We start from the raw sequence: 24,892 nt of genomic DNA, 5'->3' as shown, positions 1-24,892 counted from the left end.
CAATCTCCATTTTCATAGAATGAAATCTGAATCTTAACCCATTTTGCACACTTTAGTATTCTAATAATAATCTAATAAAATCAAACAATTTGGTATTAAACTGATTTCCTCAGTGGCTTTAAAAAGCCACATTTTAATTTAAAAATCCAATCAAATGATGTATAATTTCCATTTTGTATGTCTGTGAGTCTTAATGAAGTAAGGCCTGTAAGTTCTTGAATACATGCCAGGTAAGTCGTGTTTCTTTTTTTTTTTTTTTAATTTTTGGCCACACCATGCAGCATGTGGGATCTTACTTCCCCAACCAGGGATCGAACCTGTGCCCCCTGCATTGGAAGCATGGAATCTTAACCACTGGACCAGCAGGGAAGTCCCTAAATCCTGTTTCTTGAATATTTCGTTCCAAACTATTTTTATACAGATCTTCAAAGCAAGCCTATTATCCCTGAATCAATATTCTTTAAAAAAATTTTTTTTAATTTAACATATGTTAAATGTTAAAGCTTAATATATGTTAATGTTTTATATTAATTCTTTGGTTAAATGTTCAGTTAAAGTCCCAACCACACAGTACCGTTAAAGTAGACAGTGACCCCAAACCAGGGTTTCCATATGGATGACAACACAATCCTAGATTAAACTGTTGCCCATTCTGGGTTTTAACTCAATTCTATTACTCTTCTACTTTGGAAGCCCATGATGAGAAGCTATACATGTTCTTAATGACATGTGGATCGGGAGAGTTTGTATATTTTAGGTATGCAGTTTAGGAGAAGAAACCTTATATCTGAAGTGTCATCTCACCTTAATAATTCTCTTCTAGTTAAAAATATTTAATCCTAGAGAATAAAACCACTCCTTCTTAACTTAAATTATGGAATTGATCCTCACCCCAACTTATAGTTTGTCTGACCTTATCTGTAAGGATTTCCTGCATCACACCACTCATTTCAGCTGTTCACATACATAGCTCAGCAGTAAACACACTTTTAGGTTGGTGATATTTCAGCATTTCCCCCCATTGTGGTCCACTCTTTAAAATAAAGGCATACTTTTTATCTTATTTTGCTTTTGTACTAATCCTAGTTCATTGATATTACCTAAATTCAAAGCAGAAACAAAGTTAATTGATAAATACGGTGTTTCTTCTTTAATTATGATCATTATATTCTTATTTTTTAATTTATTTTTTTTGCAGTACGCAGGCCTCTCACTGTTGTGGCCTCTCCCGTTGCAGAGCACAGGCTCCAGACATGCAGGCTCAGTGGCAATGGCTCACGGGCCTAGCCGCTCCATGGCACGTGGGATCTTCCCGGACCGGGGCACGAACCCATGTCCCCTGCATCGGCAGGCGGACTCTCAACCACTGCGCCACCAGGGAAGCCCGATCATTATTATTTTTATAGAACTTCTTTGGATTCCACTTGAATACCAAGCAACTACCCTAGACTGGATGAGCTATGTATTTCCTGTTAAGTAAGTCACATCACTTCATCAAGTAGTTAATTCCGAGATTTCCCATGTTGCCACCAGCTAGATTTCTACCTTTCCTACTTTAAATTCTTGAATGAAACCATTCTTAGCTCTCACATTAGCTTCATTAAAGAACGTACACAAAGCACTTAGTATCATGCTGGGCACGTAACAGGGGTTCATTTCTCTTCTTTGTTCAATCCCTCCCTATCCTTCTGCCTCACCCATCTCACAACAGTCACTCTTTACAAATGCTCTCTCTAGCAGTTTAGTGTCCTTTACGTGCATCTCTTTCATCTATACCTACCATGACAATGTCCACCTATAGGGTTCTAGCACTGTGGTTGCCATGTATTGCAAACAAAATACGATTGCAACTATTAAATGGGTTTAGAATTTCAGTTGGGAATAACAAAAGAATTCTAGAGATGAATAGTGGTGATGGTGGTAAAACAATGTGAATGCACTGATGCCAGAGAACTGTACACCTAAAAATGGCTCAAATGGTAAATTTTATGTTACGTGTATTTTACATATACATATATGCTGTGCCTCAATCTATGTGTTCATGCTTATGAATTCCCTATCATAGACTCTCTACTGCTTGTACTGTCCCTTTGCGTGCTTTCCTTTCTTCAGTATCTACCCTGGACAACCAATTCACTCAAGGGTTGCAACTCCTCTACTTCGCAGAAGATTCTAAAACATCTACTTCCAGTACCAACCTCTCTCAAACTACCTCTTTCACTGGAGAAGGGAAGTGTGAACTTTATCTTGAGGGATAAGTAATATTTCATTAGGCAGCAGAGAGAGGGAAAAGACCTTATTTCGGGCTCTGAAGTGAGGAACTCTGTAGCAGATTCGCAAACTTCATAGTGGCGTGCAGAGCTGTTCCTCACTCGCTGGCTGATACCCTCAATGGCTGCTTACGGCGTTGAGAATGAAATCCAAACTCCTTCTAAGGCCTGAAGGCACTGTCCCTTGCTTACCTTTCTAGTCTCATCTCTTGCCACCTTGCTTTCAAAATATGTTCTCAAACCATGTTTCCTCTATCAATAATGGGTTTTGAGAAGGAAGTCAAGAAAAATGTTTTCTTTTCATAAATTTCCACAGGAACTTTGAAATAGCCATGCAGCTTCCAGAAAAGGCTCCTCTGAGGCTTTAAGAAAATAAAACTTAGGCTTTGCCCTTGCCAGGTCAGATAAAGGGTAAATAAAGTACAGCCAGTTACTTGCTACTAACTTGGGAGAAAAAAGGGAGAGCTTTCATTTCTCTTTTTTTGATCAGCTGCCTTATCCAGATTTCTTTTAAGTACTGTCTTCCTTTCCCCAAGACCCTAATGCACAGCTTACTGGTGTTAAGAGCAGCTGCTTAGGCCTTTGGTGTTGGCCCAAATATTCGTAAAGGACAAACTCAGAATGGAAAGAAAAGATAAATATAACTCTAAATATAACCAGCACCATCCCATTTTTGCAAATCATCCTACTTATTTCTTCCCTCTTATCCCACAGATAATATGGCACAATTAAACATGCAGTTTCATTTTTGATGCAATCTCAGAAGTACAATATTACAGAAATAAAGAAAATTCCAAAGAAAGATAGAAAGAATATTAGCTGATCTAGATTTCAATAAGCTTTTAGATAACTTTTCTAAATTACTGTCTTTGTGGTAGGAAAGAATATCAAGGATAAAAAGGGAACTAATTTTTTTTAATTAAAAAATTTTTCTTAAAGCCCATTTCCATCATATGGGTCTTAACTGACGAACTGGTACTTGATAAATTATAAATGTACTTGTTTCAAGTTTTCAAATTATTATCCTAGCAATCTATATATTGTGAACTTTATAAATAATGCTGAAACAGATTTTCAATATTACACTAAGGATTTATCCATATAGTCTCTTTTTTTTGGCTGTGTTGGGTCTTTGTTGATACGTGCTGGCTTTCTCTAGTTGCGGCGAGCAGGGGCTACTCTTTGTTGCAGTGCACTGGCTTCTCATTGCGTTGGCTTCTCTTGTTGCTGAGCACGGGCTGTAGGCGCACAGGCTACAGTAGTTGTGGCACGTGGGCTCAATAGTTGTGGTTTGCGGGCCCTAGAGCACAGGCTCAGTAGTTGTGGTGCACAGGCTTAGTTGCTCCGTGGCATGTGGGATCTTCCCGGACCAGGGCTCGAACCCATGTCCCCTGCACTGGCAGGTGGATTCTTAACCACTGTGCCACCAGGGAAGTCCCCATATAGTCTTTTAGACACAATACTTTAGTTTGAGCATTACTCACTAGTAGAACTCAAGATAAATTACCTTATATTGGTCAACAGCTCACTGTCTATGAGGTATGGCATATTTTTATTCTCTACACAAGGTAACAAAGACAAATGTATTTAGCATCTAGGCAGATAACTCAAATGGGTAAGCATACAGGTTTAAAACAGTATGAATTAGTTATTTGGCAAATAGAGAATGATTTTTTTATTTTAAATTTTAAAACAAAAAAAAACCCTTGTGTGAGTCAAAGAAAACTTTGAGCCAACAATTTGAGATCCCTTCTAAAATTGTTTTACCCATTTATGGTCTCTTCTAAGAAGTCAAAGAGAGAGCAGACAAGTAAAATGGTGATTGACAAGTTTGCCTGGCACCCTGTTACTGTTACAGGTGCATAGAGGAGGGTCAGAAAAGATCTTTTAGAACAATTATCTCCAAACTTTTTGCTTTTTTGTTTTTGCGGTACGTGGGCCTCTCACTGTTGTGGCCTCTCCTGTTGCGGAGCACAGGCTCTGGACGCGCAGGCTCAGCAGCCATGGCTCACGGGCCCAGCCGCTCCGCGGCATGTGGGATCTTCCCGGACCGGGGTACGAACTCGTGTCCCCTGCATCGGCAGGTGAACTCTCAACCACTGCGCCACCAGGGAAGCCCCTCTCCAAACTTTTTGATGGCATGTCCTCTCAGTATGGAATCTGGGCACTGCACTCCCAAATATGTATGTATGCATACACACACGCGTGAATGTATATAAGTTAAATACAAGTATGACGGCACTAAAATGAATACTGTAAAACACAAAAATAGAAACTAAAATAGGATGAGGTAAAGATAAAATACTGTTTTTGAGAAAACAGTAAGATTCAATCTGCTTTGCTTTTTTAAAATGTCTTGGTTAAATATTTCATGATACAGACATTTGAAAGAGTGGATCTAAGTCAATTTACTTCCATACATGGTTTTAATGATTGCCCCAGCTGAGAAAGATTCACTGTTCTAAAGGGAAGAAGTACATCATCAGCTGCACTTACTAAATCATGTTATACATTTTTCAATCCTATCTACCAATTATGCAAAGGTTTTCCTTGAAATTCCTCTAATAAACTTCCACCTTCCCAGATGTCTTGAAAGGTGTTACATTTCTTAATTTTGAAAATATGGTCTAAAATCTACTAAAACTATTTCCAAAATCTTAAAACAAGGTTAAAAAGATCTATATTTAATACACACTACTATATATAAAATAAATAACTAGTAAGAACCTGCTGTAATAGCACAGGGAACTCTACTCAATACTCTGTAATGGCCTATATGGGAAAAGAATCTTAAAAAAAAAAAAAAAGAGTGGATATATGTATATGTATAACTGATTCACTTTGCTGTACACCTGAAACTAACACATTGTAAATCAACTATACGCCAATAAAAATTAAAATAAGAAAATCATGTATTTAAGTTTGTATGTGTGCACAGAAATTAGTTTGCTTTTTTGTTTCTGTTTTTTCAACTTTAAAAAGGAAAAGATACACATATCAATTTTGGTGGTAAAATGACACAGTAATGGAAACATTTCCAAACAATCATTTAAAAAATGCTCTGTCCACAGAGCACTTTCCCTCTGCTGAATGCAGTTACTTTCTCACTGATTCAAATGTCACCTTTACCTGAAAAAGATACCTGAAAAAGATAGGTTGTGTTTATTTTTGTCAAATATATCTGTTGGGTAAGAACCTGCTAAATATGTACTGTGTCTACTTCTCTTCACATGAAAGGCTAGTAAATGGGGATCATTTGTGGTTTCTGTTAAAAAAAAGAAGATACACTGTCTTTGGTCTGACAACTCATTTAAGCACTATGTCATCTATAACTCGCAAATCTCTGGGTGGTACAAAAGATGTTTATGGTCACTTATTACTAAGTCACTTATTACTAATTGCCAGAATTCCACCATCTAAGATAATGTAATCTCAGTCTATTTAACCAGCAATGCCTAAAATGTCACGGCAGAAAGAAGACAGATGAACCTGTCACTGCTCACCCCCCACTTTTCCCTCAGAATTCCTCACCTGTACCTGAAACACTAGGTGTATTTGACACATGGACTGAATGAAAGTGCAAGAGTAAGCCTATACATATTTGGAATGTTAAAGTGTTTTTTTTAAACTCCTTAGGCAAAATGTTCCAAGTTCTAGGATCTGCTTCCCACACTGCAATGGTTAATTTTTTTGTACCACGGGGGCACATAACCCTTTATAGACAATTGCTCTGGAGAAGGAAACTTCTGGAAGACAAGTAGTATTTATATTCCTAGGTAGTTTTTCACAGGATCTTTCATCTAAGAACCCTTCAATCTTCAGGTTATTCCTGAAATTAAGATAAGTCATAACATTGACATAAATGTACTGTACCAATGTTAAAATTATGACTTTAGAAAGTAGGCAGCACAAACAGTAAATGCATTATAGTAAAGTTAAAAGTAAATACATGAAAGTAATTTGAAAACAAAAAATCTCCAGAACAATTTTAAGTTGAATTCTTCCAAAATTTTAATCATATTCTCTAGATCAGTCTAGGTAATATGAAGACCACCTAACCCTATGGTTTGATTCTAAGGATATTATGATAATGAAAAATTAAGAAAATTCCATGATTATATTTTCATCTAAAAGTAACTGCGAATAATATTGGTAAAGAAATATTTGAAAAAGAATGTCATCACCATAATAAAAAGAAAAAAATTCAAATAGGGCTTCCCTGGTGGCCCAGTGGTTGGGAGTCCGCCTGCCGGTGCAGGGGACACGGGTTCGTGCCCCAGTCCGGGAGGATCCCGCATGCCGCGGAGCGGCTGGGCCCGTGAGCCATGGCCGCTGGGCCTTCGCGTCTGGAGCCTGTGCTCCGTGGCGGGAGGGGCCTCGGCAGTGAGAGGCCCGCGTACCGCAAAAAAAAAAAAAAATTTCAAAGAATACAATTTTTTAGCCCTGGATTAGAATAAATGCAATTGAATTATAAGATCCAATCGTAAGGAAACCGTCACCTCAAGCACACCCAGTGGCAGGTAAAATGAAACGGGCATTGAGGAGGCAAAACAGTAATGCATATCAAATGCTAGAAAACTGCACATCACCTAGCTCTGCCACTTTGGGCAAGCTATCCTAAACAAAGTATACACATAAAGATGAATGCATATGCTTTGCGATAACCTAAAGAGGTGGGATAGGGAGGGTGGGAGGGAGACTCAAGAGGGAGGGGATATGGGGGTATATGTATGCATATGGCTGATTCACTTTGTTGTACAACAGAAACTACCACAGTACTGTGAAGCAATTATACTCCAATAAAGACTATTTAAAAAAATAAGAAAGAAACTATATATATAAAAAGAAAAGATGAATGCATAACATCATTTAGAAAAGGAGAAAATTAGAAGCAACCTAATAGTTTAATAAATTAACTTTATAACTTTAGTCCTTCCCCCAAGACAAGGTCAGTTCAAAGTAGAAAGAGGCCCCACAATATTTGTTTATTTGCTAATCTGAATGAGTTAATAAAGAAGCTTTACTACACACTTAAGCACTTTTTGGGGTACTCACTAAAAACATACTAGACCTGAAATTATGGTAATTTCCAGGCCTACTACAGTATTATGTAGTAATATTCCCAATATTATGTCATAGATACGTATTCATTAGATAAATTACCATCTCAAACCAAAGTGCTAAGTTTCCCATTCTTTTCTTCATTTAAATAATGAATTAAAATTTTGGTATGCCCAAAACAGTCTATTAGAAAAGAATTTTTACTCTTATCATTTATATATAAATTATTTAATAACTACCCTGGAATTTGAAGTGAGAGATTTTATTCTATTAAAATAAACTTTATTATATTTTAAATGTAAGAGTTCATGTTAAAAGATCACTTTATAATTTACACATTTCGCAGTTTATGGTATGCATCAATGTAAGCAAGCATACATGTTTAGAATAGATAACCTTTGTCAGTTTCACCATAATCACTATTAACCAGGATGGTGTCTAAAAGATCTTGCAAATGAAGTGTAAATAGAAAATGCTAACGGGGTTTCCCTGGTGGCGCAGTGGTTGAGAATCTGCCTGCCAATGCAGGGGACACAGGTTCGAGCCCTGGTCTGGGAAGATCCCACATGCCGCGGAGCAACTAGGCCCGTGAGCCACAACTACTGAGCCTGCGCGTTTGGAGCCTGTGCTCCGCAACAAGAGAGACCGCAATAGTGAGAGGCCCGTGCACCGCAATGAAGAGTGGCCCCCACTTGCCACAACTGGAGAAAGCCCTCGCACAGAAACGAAGACCCAACACAGCCATAAATAAATAAATAAATAAATTTAAAAAAAAAAAAGAAAGAAAATGCTAACGATATTAACCCCAGCTCTAGATAGGGAAATTAGTTCCACACCCTATAACTTTTCAAAGGGCTTTTTTTCCTGATTACCATTGTTATTTTTCTTCTGGTTTCTGAGAGAGTTTAGGTTTTGATTTTGACACTTTTAATTATTACATCATATACTAATTTGGCATTAACAGCACATTATTTATTAAAATCAAGTTACTGGTTGTAGACACATTTCTTGCCTCAACATTCACCAGTATTTTATTACTGAAATATATAGAACTAATTTCCTGCTTGAATATATTTAGACATTTTGCATAAACATTAGTTTTTCCAAGTTACACTGTGAACTCAGAAGAATCCTGTGTTAATTTGGCTTTCACTTCACAGCATGTGTTTAATCACCTGTTGATAGGCAAAAATTAATTTTAAATGGTAGAAAGTGCTAGAATTTGATGTATGATACACGAAGAAAAATTAGGAGCCACTTAAAAACATCTGATTATTTTCCTTTTGCTGTCATAGTTCCCTTTTTTAAAAATGGAAACATACATTTTATCATACTAAGAATTTGTGGCATGTTTTTAAAATTGTAAAAAATATAAAGTTCACCCATAGATTTAAATCAGCTAGACATGTAATGAAGCTATCTAATACAGTTCCTGAATCAAAAATAGGATTCAAGCCTGCTTCCCCCATGGCTAACGATGTAACATCTAGGCAGCTATCCAAGCTGGACACTTCAGAGCTGTCCCTGACACTTCGCACTCCTTCATCCCATCCACACATCCAGTTAATCACCAAGTCCTAACAATTCTACTCCTATATACTTTTCAGTTCCTTATCTCTTCTACATCTTTGTGCCACTGTCTTAATTCAAGAAGCTCATCATCTATTTAGCATCTATTGCAGATGTATTTATTATTGCAGATTGTACTTGCTTTATCAATGTCTTTGCTTTGGTAATCAAAAAATAAAATAAAATATGGGCTCCCCTGGTGGCGCAGTGGTTGAGAGTCTGCCTGACAATGCAGGGGACACGGGTTCGTGCCCTAGTCTGGGAAGATCCCACATACCGCGGAGCAGCTGGGCCCGTGAGCCATGGCCGCTGAGCCTGCGCGTCCAGAGCCTGTGCTCCGCAACGGGAGAGGCCACAACAGTGAGAGGCCCGCGTACCACAAAAAAAAAAAAAAATAAATAAAATAAAAATGCCACGGCTCCTGCACCTTGCTACACTAGCCCTTCCTCTATAGTGCTATTAAGGTCTTTTTTCCAAGATGTATAAAGGACCTCCTGCTTGCCAGTTTAAAAATCCTGAAGAGCTTTCTCCACTGCCAACAGGATAAAGTCCCACCAAGACATGGTTAACACTAACACAATCTGATGCCATTTATCTTACAAATCCTAACCACTCCACTCCTGTACCCAATCCCAATTCCCAATACTCTAGTTACATCAACTTTCTTGTATTGCAAATGTGTATTGTTCTTTTGGTGGGTTTATTATTATTTTTTTAAAACAGTTGTTAAAGCTGTTCCCTTGATAGGAAATGCCCTTCCTTCTCCACCTGGCAAATCCCTCCCTTCACCTTTAAGATGCAGTGCAGAGCTGGCTCCAAAGTGACATCTTTCAGATTCTCTGGCCTGGGCATGAGTCTTTCCTCTCTGTGAAATCACAGCACTTTGCACACACCTTTGTATATAGTCTTAGGACCTTGCATTATACTTAGTTACTCAAGTGAGCTTACTGAGAGCAAGACCATTGCTAGACACTAAGAAAAACACTTAAATGTTTATGAAATGAATGCCTGGGAAGCCTGGACCAGGAGATAAACCTATCTAACTTTTTCAAAAGGAGATTCCATTTGATCTGTTCTCCACTAGAAATTTTATGCAAATATCATGCCCTTCCCCCTTTCTGCGAGTGTTCACAAACAATAGAATAACTTTTGTGAAAATGTATTATACCTATGGGCAATCAAAAGGGATAGTTCTGGATGGCTGAAAAAATGCAGGAAAAGTAGGGAGCCATTGCATATACTTCAAATCATCCTCCTTTACTCTGTTCTCTTGTCATTTCCACCTAGTCAAAATCAGTCAATTTTTACTCCTGTTAAAATGTATATTCTCCCTGGAAGGCAAAGAGCTCAGTCTTTCACAAAGTCAAACTATTGAATTAGCTAGTGGCTGTTTTACATGGTACAGAACTGGTTCTTCTGAAAGAAGAAGCAACTATTCTGGTAATTCTCTGTGACAAGAAAGCAGTAACAAACTCTAATAGGGAATGGGAGTGCTAATCTGAAAAGTCCCAAATATTGTAGCACCAATAGATACCTGAAGGTTGAAGCTAAGTGAGCTTAAACATAAGTATGCCACTCCTCGAGCCCTCAAAGTGGCCATGACCTTGAGTTTAGGATGTACTCATCAAAATTAGTCTAGAAGCTGTTAATCATCACAGAAGAGACTTAATGTATACAATGATCAGAAAGCAGAAAAATAAATCAAGGAAGAGCTATATTATTGATCATTTTACAGCAATAATTTTATGTCTATTCCAATTTTTTTTTTTTTTTTTTTTTTGCTGTACGCGGGCCTCTCACTGCTGTGGCCTCTCCCGTTGCGGAGCACAGGCTCCGGACACACAGGCTCTGCGGCCATGGCTCGCGGGCCCAGCCGCTCCGCGGCATGTGGGATCCTCCGGGATCGGGGCACGAACCCGTGTCCCCTGCATCGGCAGGCGGACTCCCAACCACTGCGCCACCAGGGAAGCCCTATTCCAATTTTTTAGAGAGGGAAAATCAGCTTTACAGAAAAGGCTAAACTAAGTTTCAACCCTGAGATCAACTTACTCTTTAAGGAGCTATGCCTTTTTGTAATAAACAGAAAGAATATACCTTTAGTATTACTTTACTTTGGCAAAAAGATGACAGCAACAACAACACATACACACACACCTCAGTAAAATTAAAAGTCTTTGGCTCCTGTGCAGTTCTTTGTAATTGCAAAGACTTCTAATGTCTGAGAGTTAAACAAGCAGGTTCAATTTATGGAATAGCTGTTAATGTATCACTGCCATAATTTAACATAACCACCAAAACATAAAAATCATGGCGGCTAATCCTAAAGTTTCTTTTCTAGAATGCAGTTAGGCCCACAAACAAGCAGACTGGCTTGACTTTGCTCTCTTTTTCAAAAGTGTAAGTTTTGTACCACTTCACTCACTAGAGGATGAACAAGGAAAATGCTCTCCCATTTGTCAAGTCAACTTGGGTACTCTCCCTTATCCATAAATGGCCAGTGGAATCGTAATTCTGCCTTAGTATCAATCACTGTAGACCTTAAAAGAACTTCCATCACATAATCCAATCCCTGCATATCACCTCTTTCAAGATGTGACTGAAATTCATTTCCTTCTGCTTAATGCCACAGACTCTGGCATCTCCTATATGAGAATTTCATATCTCTTTCACAAAAGCTACTTGCTTTGTATACCTTCCCCTAACATCTAATTGAATTTTTTAAAACAATCATTCCAGAGTAAATCTGTTTTCCTAACAGAACATGGGGGTTGAAAAGGACTTTAGAAGTCATCTAATTCTTCATACCTGATAGATGAATCTTTTCTAGAGTATCTCTTATAAATGCTTGTCTAATTTCTATTTGAACAACACCAGTGATAGGAAAATAGCTCATGAATAGACCATTCTACTTTTAAAAAGTCTATTAGGAAATCCATCCTTAATTTTTTTTTTTTTTTAAATGCCATCCATTACCTGGCCCTTGATTACTTCTCCATCCTTAATGCTTGGCAGGTACCCTCCACAGCCCATAGCAAACCTATTTCTTTCTTTCTTTTTTTTTTTCTTATAAAGGTGTCACATTTTATTTATTATCTTTGGCTGTGTTGGGTCTTCGTTTCTGTGTGAGGGCTTTCTCTAGTTGTGGCGAGTGGGGTCCACTCTTCATCGCAGTGTGCAGGCCTCTCAGTGTTGTGGCCTCTCCTGTTGCGGAGCACAGGCTCCAGATGCACAGGCTCAGTAGTTGTGGCTCACGGGTCCAGTTGCTCCGTGGCATGTGGGATCTTCCCAGACCAGGGCTCGAACCCGCGTCCCCTGCATTAGCAGGCAGACTCTCAACCACTGCGCCACCAGGGAAGCCCCCATCCTTAATTTTTTATTACACGATCTGTAACACTAATACGTACTAGCTCATACTGGTTACTATTACTTTACCTAGAACAAGTTTATCTTCCTACCGGATTGTAATTTGCTTTTTTGAGTATTTTTTATAAGTATGAAATTACTATATGGGCTTCCCTGGTGGCGCAGCGGTTAAGAATCCGCCTGCCAGTGCAGGGGACACAGATTCGAGCCCTAGTCCGGGAAGATCCCACATGCCGCGGAGCAACTAAGTCCATGCACCACAACTACTGAGCCTGCGCTCTAGAGTCCGCAAGCCACAACTACTGAAGCCGGCACGCCTAGAGCCCGTGCCCCGCAACAAGAGAAGCCACTGCAATGACAAGCCCACGCACCACAGTTAAAGAGTAGCCCCCACTCTCCGCAACTAGAGAAAGCGCACGTACAGCAACGAAGACCCAATGCAGCCAAAAATAAATAAATAAAATTTGATAAATAAGCAAATAAATAAAATTACTACGTGGCCTTTGTTAATCATTTAAAATCTATAGAAAAATTATAAGACAAAAAAAGTGATTCTAAAATCTAGTAATAATGTTTGATGTAATTCCCTCTAGTATTTTTTCTATGTATTATATAAAATGTAACCTAGTACAGCATAAATACAACATGTATATACATTTACATTTCATTGTAAGCATCTTCCTATATATTTTGAGAACATGTTTTTAATATTTGCATAATTTACAATCTCATGAACAAATCATAATCCATTTAGCCATTTTTCTATTGTTGAACATGTTAGTGGTTTCCCATTTCTTCCCATTCCCACTGGAGCACCTGATGTGATGTGATAAATCATTCACTAGATCACTTAATAACTTCCTACTGGTAGATTTCTAAAACTGGAACTGTGAGATCAAAGGACATAAACATCTTTAGCTCTACTGACACACGGAGCAAGTGTGTTCTTCTATTTCCTTGTTTTAATTATTCCCCTTTCAAAGAGTTCCTGTTTCACGGGACATTCTGAGTAGGTAGTTAAGTCAAGTGACCTTGTGTTCCTCTAATGGGACCAAGGGTAAGTGCTGACCAAAGCTTAGCCCATCAGAGTCTAGCTCCAAGGAATCAGTAATTGGAACTTCTGCGTTTCTGCTAGGCACTGGTACTAAGAACTGGTATAACTGAGATTTGTGGTAGCCATGTTTTTTTGCCATCCACACACAGATGCAGAAGAGGCCGGTCTGAAGGACATGGAGTTGTAACTGTCCTGGTTCCAGGCTCCTGAGAGGCCTGGATGAACTTACTGTCCCTTGGCTCCTAGAGACACCTTTTTATTGTTTCTATATATCCCCCTTTTCTCTTGAGTTATAGTGGGATTCTTCTATTCCTTGCAACAAAATGTTCTCTAATTCAAATAATACATATTACTACATTGTTTCCCCCAAAATTATATCAATTTACACTGTCATCTGAAGTTATGTCATTGTTATCTGATGTATATAAGGGCGCCAATCCAAAATATAACCATTCAGGAAATTTTTCCCAATGTAATAAAAGAATATTTTGTATATTTCTTTGACTGCCAGTTATATAAAACTTTTTTCTCATTTATTAGGCATTTGTGTTTCTTCTTTTTTGAAATATTTGTTCATGTTCCTGGACAACTACTAACTACCTAAAGGCTTCTTAAAGACAGTAGTTATTAATTCTCTCCCTTCATCTCTTTGGAATCTTGTTTCTATATAACTCTGCTACTATGATGTTTAAGTTTCTTATATTTTTTGGCCTAGGTTAATGCAATGGCTTTCTAATTGAAACTGAGCTTTTAAGAATATGAGATTGAAGCAGAATAGATCAGGGTTTTAATCATTTAATTACTAGTGAACTTGAAAATAGTATGTATCTAATAGCAAGTTTTATTTGTTCAATGAGGATAAATTCCAATTATCTCAAATGTTTGTTAAAGATTAAATGAGATGATAAATGTACTTTGCATTGTCTGACATACAGAAAACACTGAAAGTTGGTATCGCAATTATAGCAGTTGTTATAAGTGTATTTAAACTGGCTCGAATTGAACTACATATGCTTTGCAAATATAAAACAGCTGCACAAGAGAGCGCACAATCACAGGTGCAATAGTTTGTCATTCAGGCAACGATGCTCATGTGCTCTGTTGTAGGAGTGAGACCGAGAGATCATGAACCTGCTGCTCCCTCATACTGCATACAGCATGACCCCGAAATACAAAAGGAATTATTCCTTCTGGTGCCAAAGCAAAGAAGCAGCAATCTATTCCAATCCTGAAAAAAACACACATACTGGATTGGTCTTAACGAGAGAGTTGATCTCCAAAGCTATGCCTTCCTAAGGGAATTCTCAAGGACTTTTTGGACTCTATACAAGTTTTACTTAATGTGCTGACTTTAGAATCTAAATATCAAGAATAAGATATGACTTAATTATATTGTGGTGGTAATGATAGAAGAAGAAAAATTCTGGCCTGCTATGGATGAAGATGATGAGAAAAAGAACAACTAAGGCTGCCTTGGATGTTGTTCTCTCCAACGTTTCCATCATTTTAACTGCCAGTTATCTTTTTAGATGACAAAACTGAAGATCTATTCCTTGAATGTTTAAAACTATTCAAAGGTTCCTCATTCTTTACAGGATACAGTAAAAATTTCTATGCAACCAAGGTCTCCATTCTCAAATCCTGCCCTACCTTAGCTCAAATTCTACTCAGCTACCAGCAGTTCCCAGGCCCATCATGCCTCCTTGCTTTTGCTGCCTCAGACTATAATTCCCAGCCCACTTCACCTGTAGTCAATCACCTGTTCCTGTCTCCTACACCCCTCCACTGTGTCACCAATCATACTGAATGCAACTGAACGGTTAACAGATTGTTAGTCGAGCACCATGTGAGTACAGACCATTTCTAATCATGTTCTTTATCCAGAACCTAGCAAGGGCAGATGGACATGCAAAAAGTCTTCTTTTGGAGGTGATGAATATGTTTATGGCATAGATTAGGGTGATGGTTTTACAAGTGTATACTTATCTCCAAAGCTAGTCAAGCTATATACATTAAATATGTTCAGTCTTTTGTATGTCAATCATGCCTCAATAAAGTGTTGTTTTCTTTTAATCACTTGTTGAATAAATGAATGTGAGGAGTGAGAGAGTGAATGGAAGAGATCAAAGAAAAATTTATCCTATAGAGAGAAGGCAAATAGTACTCCCAGGTTTTCACTGCCAACAGTAGAAATTACACTGTTCATTTATTTAATTGTGTATTATCTATCTCCCCCTCTATTATGTAAGTTCACTAAAGACCCTGGCACCCATTGTGTTCCATGCCCTGTCCTCCACACATGCAACACTGCCCAGCATAGAGTACATGTTCAATAAATATTTGATAAGTGAATGCAAGGTTAACACTGATAATAGTAACACAGCCGAAGAAGCAATGTCTCAATAGGCAGGAGGGTGGTCCCGAGCAAGGTGAAGCAGATGGGTGGGGTGAGCAGAGTAGAGCGGAAGGGAGGCTGGATAAGCAAACACAGGTTGTGTGTCTCCAGCAATGTCCACAGAAGAAAGTGCATTAACTCACAACAGAAATATACTAACCAGGGGACAAGTGTGCCCTAGAATGGAACTGTATTTGTCCTTCAGGCTGTCCTTCCTCAGTGCTCCACCCCTACCTGCTCTGGGCTCCATAATCACCAAGCAACATCCTGATCATGATTTTACTTCTATAGATACAGATACAAGGGCGAGACCCTGCAAACTAAAAAACACAAACATCTAGGTGGCTTGGCAGTTACATTTTTTAAAAAAGTTTAGGCAGTTATGAAAAATATATGTTTCTTATGACCTTGGTTACTGAGGGAATCATCTTTCAAAGCTGCCCTCCCCCTGGGCACATTGAAAATTGCATCTGTGAGACTTTAGGGTGATACTCCAATGTTCTGTTCCTCATCAAGGTAACAATGTAGGAAGTCAGTTGGCTTTACCCATATCTTGGTATTCCTCATGCAATACTCAACATTAGCTGTTTTTGCAACTCAAGTTCTGTGACCTTGGACAAGCTGCTTAATCTTTATGGACCTCAGATTCTTCTCTGACAGATCCTCCCAATCTCTAAATTATGTGAAAATAAACATCTAGCGATGTATAATAGGGATCTAAAAAATCTCTAATAGATTCCATCTGTTTGCCTTATGGAAATACATCTTTATGGAAATAAATCTGGGTTCAGGATCAGGAAATTGGTAAAAATTTTAAAAGAGCACAGGGTTTAAGCAGACATGGAGGAAGGAAACAACTGCTTACAGGGGAAGTAAGTAACTCAACACCTTTATTACAATAGAACAATTACAGCCCCCACAGAGTAGGGGTTATTTGTAAAAATATGGAATTTTTCTAAGGATAAGGTATTGCTAGATACCCTCATACAACTCTATCAAGCCATCACTGGGCTTAAAGTGGCAACAACTGAATGAGAAAGGTGTGAGTGTGTTACACAAAACTGTTCCAAGGATCTGCTGCTGCCTACATAGACCCATTGCCAATTTATAGAAAGTTTGCCTTTTTATTTTACAGAAGCATAGGAGCAGGTATAAAAACAGAAGAAGAAATATCTCAGAAGAAACTGATGATAATCAAATATATGGCACACTCCCAGAAAGAAAAATCCTGCCAAATGCAACCACCTTTGAGCCATAGCTTTTGGGTGAGTTTACAACATTCATGTGCACATTGTATACAGGTGTCACACCCTGTAGCTCTATATCTAACACAGCAATGCAAAATTCTTACTGATGCACAAAATTAACTCATTCTAAGCGTTTCTTGAAACCATGGCAATATGGAACTGTAGGAGAGGGCAAAAGAAGGCAATTTTTACTACATCTATTTTAAAAAGTCACATTTTTATGCAAACAGCTTCAATACCAGGGACATGTGAACAAAGCAGCATCAGCAATGACAGCATCAACAGGTACTCCCTTCCTTCAAATCCCTAGTGTTCCATCATCTCAGCGCAAGGGCCAAATGGACCACCATGGCCGAAAATAGTGAACGGCAAAAATGAATTATAAATCTGTATCCCAAAAGCAAAAAAGACTCAATTTAGAAGTTAGACAGAATGTGGCGATAACAGGAAGAAAAATGTAATAATTTAACTGCTGTTTATGAGCTCTGTGGTCTATTTATTCAAATAGTTAAGTCAGGCAGCATTCCAGCATAATGTGTCAAAGAAGCAGAAAGACTTGACTGTTTGTACCGAACTAGTGGTGGGTTGACATGCTGTCCACTCAGACTGTTATGGATTTGAATCATTCCAGGCACTTTATTCAGAGTTTCCAATTTGTCATCTATATAATACATTTATAAGAAATAACTCTCAATAAGGATTGCTTTACATATTTACAAACATAAAGCTAAACTTGCCATTTAGTAAAATCTTAAGTTGCACTGAAGGACTGAAAAGCGTCATGCCATCAGAGCCTGAAGAGTTGGAAGAAGGGTCACAAAGCACTGAAATCTAGCACCTCCCTCCACCCTCAGAGACAAGGACAGTGGGAACCAGGAAGCAGTGCTTCACAGCTGACCTGACATTCTCAACTTGTTACCACAAGACTGTGGACATGGTGGTGGGTCTCACCACTGACAATGTTTGTGAATCGAAGTGAACACATCACCATGAGCAATAAGAGATACCAGGTCCAAAAACCACACCCCCTCGAGGGACCTAACGTCATGGGACTCACAGGTGCTTCAGGGACTGTCCCACTGCCCATTCCTCTTCAATTTCAGAAAGTGTAACCCTAAGCTTCTTGTCTTGTCAGTGGCTGATGGAACAAAGTTTTTCAACACATTTTGAACACCCCTGTGGCTTTATTCTTTATTACTCAGAAAAATCATGCAAGAAACACATTAATAGGAGACTGCTGAGCCCCGTCCGTCCGTCGCCACCCACTCCGGACACAGAACATCCAGTCATGGATAAAAATGAGCCAGTGCAGAAGGCCAAACTGGCCGAGCAGGCTGAGCGGTATGACGACATGGCGGCCTGCATGAAGTCTGTAACTGAGCAAGGAGCTGAATTATCCAATGAGGAGAGGAATCTTCTCTCAGTTGCTTATAAAAATGTTGTAGGAGCCCGTAGGTCATCTTGGAGGGTCGTCTCAAGTATTGAGCAGAAGACGGAAGGTGCTGAGAAAAAACAGCAGATGGCTCGAGAATACAGAGAGAAAATTGAGACCGAGCTAAGAGGTATCTGCAATGATGTACTGTCTCTTTTGGAAAAGTTCTTGATCCCCAATGCTTCACAAGCAGAGAGCAAAGTCTTCTATTTGAAAATGAAAGGAGACTACTACTGCTATTTGGCTGAGGTTGCTGCTGATGATGACAAGAAAGGGACTGTGGATCAATCACAGCAAGCATACCAAGAAGCTTTTGAAATCAGCAAAAAGGAAACGCAGCCAACGCATCCTATCAGATTGGGTCTGGCCCTTAACTTCTCTGTGTTCTATTATGAGATTCTGAACTCCCCTGAGAAAGCCTGCTCTCTTGCAAAAACAGCATTTGATGAAGCCATTGCTGAACTTGATACATTAAGTGAAGAGTCATACAAAGACAGCACACTCATAATAATGCAGTAACGGAGAGACAACTTGACATTGTGGATATCGGATACCCAAGGAGACGAAGCTGAAGAAGGAGGAGGGGAAAATTAAAAGGCCTTCCAACTTTTGTCTGCCTCATTCTAAAATTTACACAGTAGACCGTTTGTCATCCATGCTGTCCCACAAATAGTTTTTTGTTTATGATTTATGGCAGGTTTATGTTACTTCTATTTGAATTTCTGTATTTCCCATGTGGTTTTTATGTTTAAGGTTAGGGGAGCAGAACCAGTTAACATTTAGGGAGTTACCTGTTTCCATCTTGAGGTGGCCGATATGGGGATGTGGAATTGTTATACAAGTTATAAATGTCTGGCAGAGTACTTTTGGTACATTGTGGCTTCACAAGGGCCAGGGTTAAAACTGCTTCCATGTCTAAGCAAAGAAAACTGCCTCGTATTGGTTTGTCCTGGTGGGGAATAAAAGGGATAACTGGTTCCAGTCACAGGTGTAGCTGTGGGTACTTTAAGGTTTGGAGCACTTACAAGGCTATAGTAGAAATAGATATCCCATGGATATTACATGTTAAACCATGTGTTATCTGTGGAATACTCAGTCTCAATGTGCACACCATTGACTACAGCTACAGAAGTGTTCCCTTAGTTGTGACCCAATTTACTCTGGATAAGGGCAGAAACGGTTCACATTCCATTATTTGTAAAGTTACCTGCTGTTTGCTTTCATTATTTTTGCTACACTCATTTTATTTGTATTTAAATGTTTTAGGCAACCTAAGAACAAATGTACAAGTAAAGATGCAGTAAAAATGAATTGCTTGATATTCATTACTTCATGTATATCAAGCGCAGCAGTAAAACAAAAAACCCATATATTTAACATTTTTAGGGTTTTTTTTTTGCTTTTGTGGGGTTTTTTTTGTTTTGTTTTGTTTTTGTTTTGTTTTTTGGGTTTTGTGTGTGTGTGTTTTTTTGATACTTGCCTAACATGCATGTGCTGTAAAAATAGTTAACAGGGAAATAACTTGAGATGATGGCTAGCTTTGTTTAATGTCTTATGAGATTTTCATGAACAATCCAAGCATAATTGTTAAGAACACGTGTATTAAGTTCATGTAAGTGGAATAAAAGTTTTATGAATAGACTTTTCAAAAAAAAAGAAACATATTAATAAACATATTTACAAGTGAAAACAAATGATTAAATGCCTGCCAATACCTATAAAATACTGGGATACATTCTGACATAAATACCCACTTAAAAAAACACAATCTTATAACTTTAACTTAGTAACAATCAAAATAGTAAGGAAATTCACAAACACTTAGAGAACTTGAGAAGTGTACTAATTTGCCCAGCTCACCTCAACTGCATCCCAGGCACACAGATGCTCACACACTTCATACCCATTCACTCATAGGCTTTTTCAGGTTTCTACGACACAAGGTAATTAAGGCAACATAAACAGCCTAATGTTCTTAAATTATCTCATTTCCTCCCCAAACTTATATTGCTTATGAACAATTGTTTTTATGGGTGAAAATTTCATCCAAATATTACAACATTCACTTAAAATTTTTTACAGATGCTGCCAAGGAAATTTTCAGGCAGATACATGTCTATTATTACTGAAAAAGATGCTTTTTTAGAGCTAGTATGCACCTAATCTAATTTTGCATATTAAAAAACTTTAGAATAATAAGAATAATATAATGTATTAATTAGACCAGTAAGCACAAAAGAAAGTAAGAATTTTAGCTACAATAAGTCAACTACAATAAATACCAAGAACCCACAATTAGCAGTCAGGCCTGAAAACCTGTTCTTGAAGTAAGAACATGAGTCCTTGACCAATACAAGGTTATCTAATTTTATATTATAATAATAAAAAAAAGAGAAAATCAAACAAGTAGGGCCTGTTGGCAATGACCTTTTCTAGCTCTCTGGGCAGCCACTGACCCACTGGCATGAATGTCCAAGATGACAGCAGAATTAGAGGAACTAAAGCTGCATTAGCAAATCCTCTCCTTGCAACCCCTTCCTATATCAAATAAAAATGGCAGACCCAGCTAGACTCACAGATCCCTGGCGCTACGGTTTAAATGATAGGAAAACTTACACAAAAGAAGTATCCAGAGTATAGACAGCACTCTTTTTGTTTTTCACTTTCATGTTTTAGGGCACAGTTTTGGGGAAGGGGATACAATGCTGCTTTACAAAGGACATAGAAGTCCCTTGTTTGAGCTACCAACCTCTTAGCCACACAGAAAAATGTCAGTCATCCATTTGTTAGCACCAAAATCTCCTTCTACTGCTTACAATATGCACCACACATTTTAAGGGGCTGTTCAAACAGAAAAACAAAGGCAGCCCTTGAAATAGAAGCAGATCTTCCTAGCTTTGCCCCTTCCTTTATCACTTATGCCTACATGCCTGCCGTTAAAGCACTGTCACATTGTTTCCACATGCTCAGGCCCTTGAAACTTGTGCAAAAGCATTGCAAAATAAAACTGCATAAACATCACATTACAAAACATGAGCTAGTAATAGTAGGTCAGTCATGTGGGCCAGAATAATGATTAATAAAATCATAACTTACAAATGTCCCTGACCTGAGACGTTTTTTTACTTGAAGAAGACATTGAACACGTTGTGGTCATGGGTGTTTTTCAAAAAGCATATTGGTACAATTCACTCTGAGAAACCATTTAAAATGATGGTCTTTTTGCCAATTTCAGTGGTCATAATACAATTTCACAGGCATGGAAAAATTTTAAAGATTAAAGAACAATTCTTTCATTTTTCCAACATCAACTTGTAATTGTATAGGTATAACTGAGCTGCTTAAAATCAATCAACAGAAGTGTGTAATGCTGGAGGCTCCTTCCAGAAAAGCTTATAGCTCCCTCTCCTTGGACCACATAGAGATAATGCCCCACACCAAATGTAGCACAAACTGGATACACAGTACTAGGATTACTTACCTTATAAAAAGCTGAATTTATTCCTCTTGGTTAGAAGTCACAAATGGTTAAGAAGTAAAACTCCCTTCATTTGTTCTTCTAGTGAGCCAAATCTAGCCTCCCATTAACCCAGTCCATTGCAGATAATTTCACACAGCACACGCTCCCAGTTTCCAGCCCAGCAAGGATAATCACATTCCGGCGGGGAGTGAACAGATGGTGGATGCCATGGTAACCAGCCCTCCTAAGGCGATTGGTAGAAGTGTGTGACTACTGCTTATTGGGTAACAATCGCTGTCTTTGTGCTCCAGCCTTGCAAATCCTAAAGGAAGGAACAACATATAGCCACTCACATGCGCAGGGGCTTGCCTAGCAGGTGTTTGGCTATTTAAACAAGGCAATACAGGCCAATTAAAAGCTGTCCTGTAAATCTACCCTTGGAGGTACAAAGTCCTAACATGTCAGATAGCGTCCACTGCTCATTCAGGGAGAAAGGTCACATGAGGCTTAACTTGACAAAGAGAAAATAAAACTTGAAAGTTAACTTGAAAATTCAAGATAACGCATTCCAGAAATCTAAGCTGTATCAGTAAATTCTTTTCTGATTTACAATCCACATCAGAAGTGAAACTGGTTTTGTATTTAGATCTTCTTAAATAAAATTTTCAAATTTGCCAAACTTAGTTTGAAAATAAAGTTTTCAAAATCAATTGTCTTACAAATGTACACATAATAATTTTTTTAAACTTATATAAATTCATTTTTACTGTTTTTGTTGATTTGGAAGGAGAGGGAGAGGCTACTAAACTTCAAATTTTCATTAGGGCCTTATGCAATTATAGGATTGAAATCTCTTGGTTACATACTCTCCACTGGGTTTAATTTGTTTCTGCATCCATGAAAGCTAAGTGTCAATTCAGCAGGAAAAGAGCTTTCCCCCAATCCGTGGTGCTCAAGGAATCAGAGAATACGTCCTTGGAAGAGCAAAATGGCTGAAAACCAAATATATACCACACCTAAACCAACTACTGGAAATAATGCATAAATCTAAAACAGATAAACTCTAAGCACTCAAAATAAATCCATCAGAAATAAATTTTTTAAAGGCAAGGAAAAGAAATAATTAGGATATAAGCTTAAAGCAAAAACTAAATAAAACAAAAATTGTGAGCTGTGACTAGACCTTTAGGTCTTAATTACCTCATTACTCTATGGTTACCCACTATCCTAAATTTAGGACTTCTTTTCTTGGTATGAACAGAAATGAGACACAAATGTTGAAAGGAAAAAGACAAGATTATTATTTGCAAATGATACAGTTCTATTGTAGAAAAATAAATTCAAAGAAATCAAGGATATTAGTTATAATACCCGAAATTTAGTGATGTGGCCAAATATATCAATATAATTCCTTTATAAGGCAAAAACTATCAGAATACTGGTGAAATTTACTAACAAGGGCACACAACACTGGGGAATAATATTATCAAGAACTGTGTATGAACTATTTGGGGAACAAAGAAATGAACTCTTATCAGAAGAAATAAAACTAAATGGAGAGAAATAATGCATTGCTAGATGCAAAGATCCATTTTAAAGATGCCAATTCTTCTCAAATTACCAGATAGTCAGTCTTCTAGTAAATTTGTATATATATATATATAACATATATATGTATATATGTGTGTGTATATATATATATAGTCTTCCAGTAAAATTTCCAACATACTTTAGGAAATAAATTTAACAAAGTGACTCTAAAGTTTATGTGGATTAAAAAAATGAAAATACCAATGAAAATTCTATGAGAGGAGTAAAAATGGGTAAAATAACTGTACCAAGTTTTTTAAACATGTTAAAAATACTATAAATATACAGCTATCTCCCAAATTTATAACTCCAGGACAAATCTCTTTCCCCATGAACTGCAGACTCCTACATCTAACTACTTACTGAACATCTCTGCCTGATTAATGTTTAATAAATATCTCGAACATAACATCCCAAAACTCAACTCCCAATTTCTCACCCAAACCTGCTCCTCCTGAATCCTTCCTTGTTTTTGGAAACAGCAACTCCAACATTCCAGTCACTCGAGCTGAAAGCCTGAGAGCCCATCTTTGACTTTTCCCTTTCACTGACATCTTCACATACAACCTGACAGCTCATGACATGGGCTATTTCTTCCAATATGGCCACTTCTAATATGGCCCCTCCACCACTTCCACCTGGTCTAGGGCATACCACCTCTCACCTGGATTCCTTAATAATTTCCTAATTAAACTCTCTGCTTCCACTTTGCTCTGTACAGGCTATAAAACCTAAGCGGATAATGAGAATTCTCTTCTCAAAACTGACTTTCCCCTTGCACTGAGGCTGGAAGTTCCATTCTGTATGAGGGCTTAAAAAGCCCTTAATAACCTGCACCTCACCCCCATTAACTCACTTGATTCGTCTCCCACAACCCTCTCCTCCCTTCCGTGAGCTCTCCAGGCAGAGTCTGACACTGTCCCTTCTCCTCAGCACCTTTTCAGTAACTTAGACAGTGACAGTGTTTACTACAGCCCAGAGTTCTCTGCACACATCTCCACTTACAAACCGAGAGCCCCTCAAAGCCAGGGACTGCGCCACTTTGATCTTTGTGCTCCTGGTGGCAAGCAAAGGTCCTTATACACAGTGAGTACTTAGTGAATCTGCTGAATGAATAACAGCTTGCTGAAGAATTTTTTATTCTAGGGCAAATTTAGAGGCAACTTAAGAATCTAATAATAGATGAATGGTTATGCAAATAATGTATTCAACTTGATAGAATATCATGCAGTTATTAAAAATATGGTCATGGACTTCCCCGGTGGTCCAGTGGTTAACACTCCGCCTTCCAGTGCAGGGGGAGTGGGTTTGATCCCTGGTCGAAGAACTAAGGTGCTACCTGCTGCAGGGTGCAGCCAAAAAGTTTTAAAAATAAAATAAAAATATGGTCACAAAGACTATATGGCATAAGGGAAATGTGAATGGTATAATAACAATGGGGACTTCCCTGG

General features: G+C 38.2%; 2 protein-coding genes across 2 annotated transcripts in view; one reads left to right on the top strand and one right to left on the bottom strand.

Annotated features, from left to right (window-relative positions):
- FGD4 (FYVE, RhoGEF and PH domain containing 4) overlaps positions 1-24,892 on the bottom strand; it is a 200,660-nt gene that overhangs the window by 97,100 nt on the left and 78,668 nt on the right. The gene's annotated exons all lie outside the window — the stretch shown is intronic.
- On the top strand, positions 18,196-18,910 carry LOC132498506 (14-3-3 protein zeta/delta-like). Its single transcript, XM_060112252.1, has one exon. The coding sequence runs from the start codon at positions 18,248-18,250 to the stop codon at positions 18,908-18,910; it is 663 nt and encodes a 220-aa protein (XP_059968235.1). The 5' UTR covers positions 18,196-18,247.

This window comes from Mesoplodon densirostris, chromosome 11 (genome assembly GCF_025265405.1).
Source record: "Mesoplodon densirostris isolate mMesDen1 chromosome 11, mMesDen1 primary haplotype, whole genome shotgun sequence".
Lineage (NCBI taxonomy): Eukaryota > Metazoa > Chordata > Mammalia > Artiodactyla > Ziphiidae > Mesoplodon > Mesoplodon densirostris.
The sequence above is the reverse complement of the archived record's forward strand: the minus strand, read 5'-3'. Positions and strand labels throughout refer to the sequence as shown.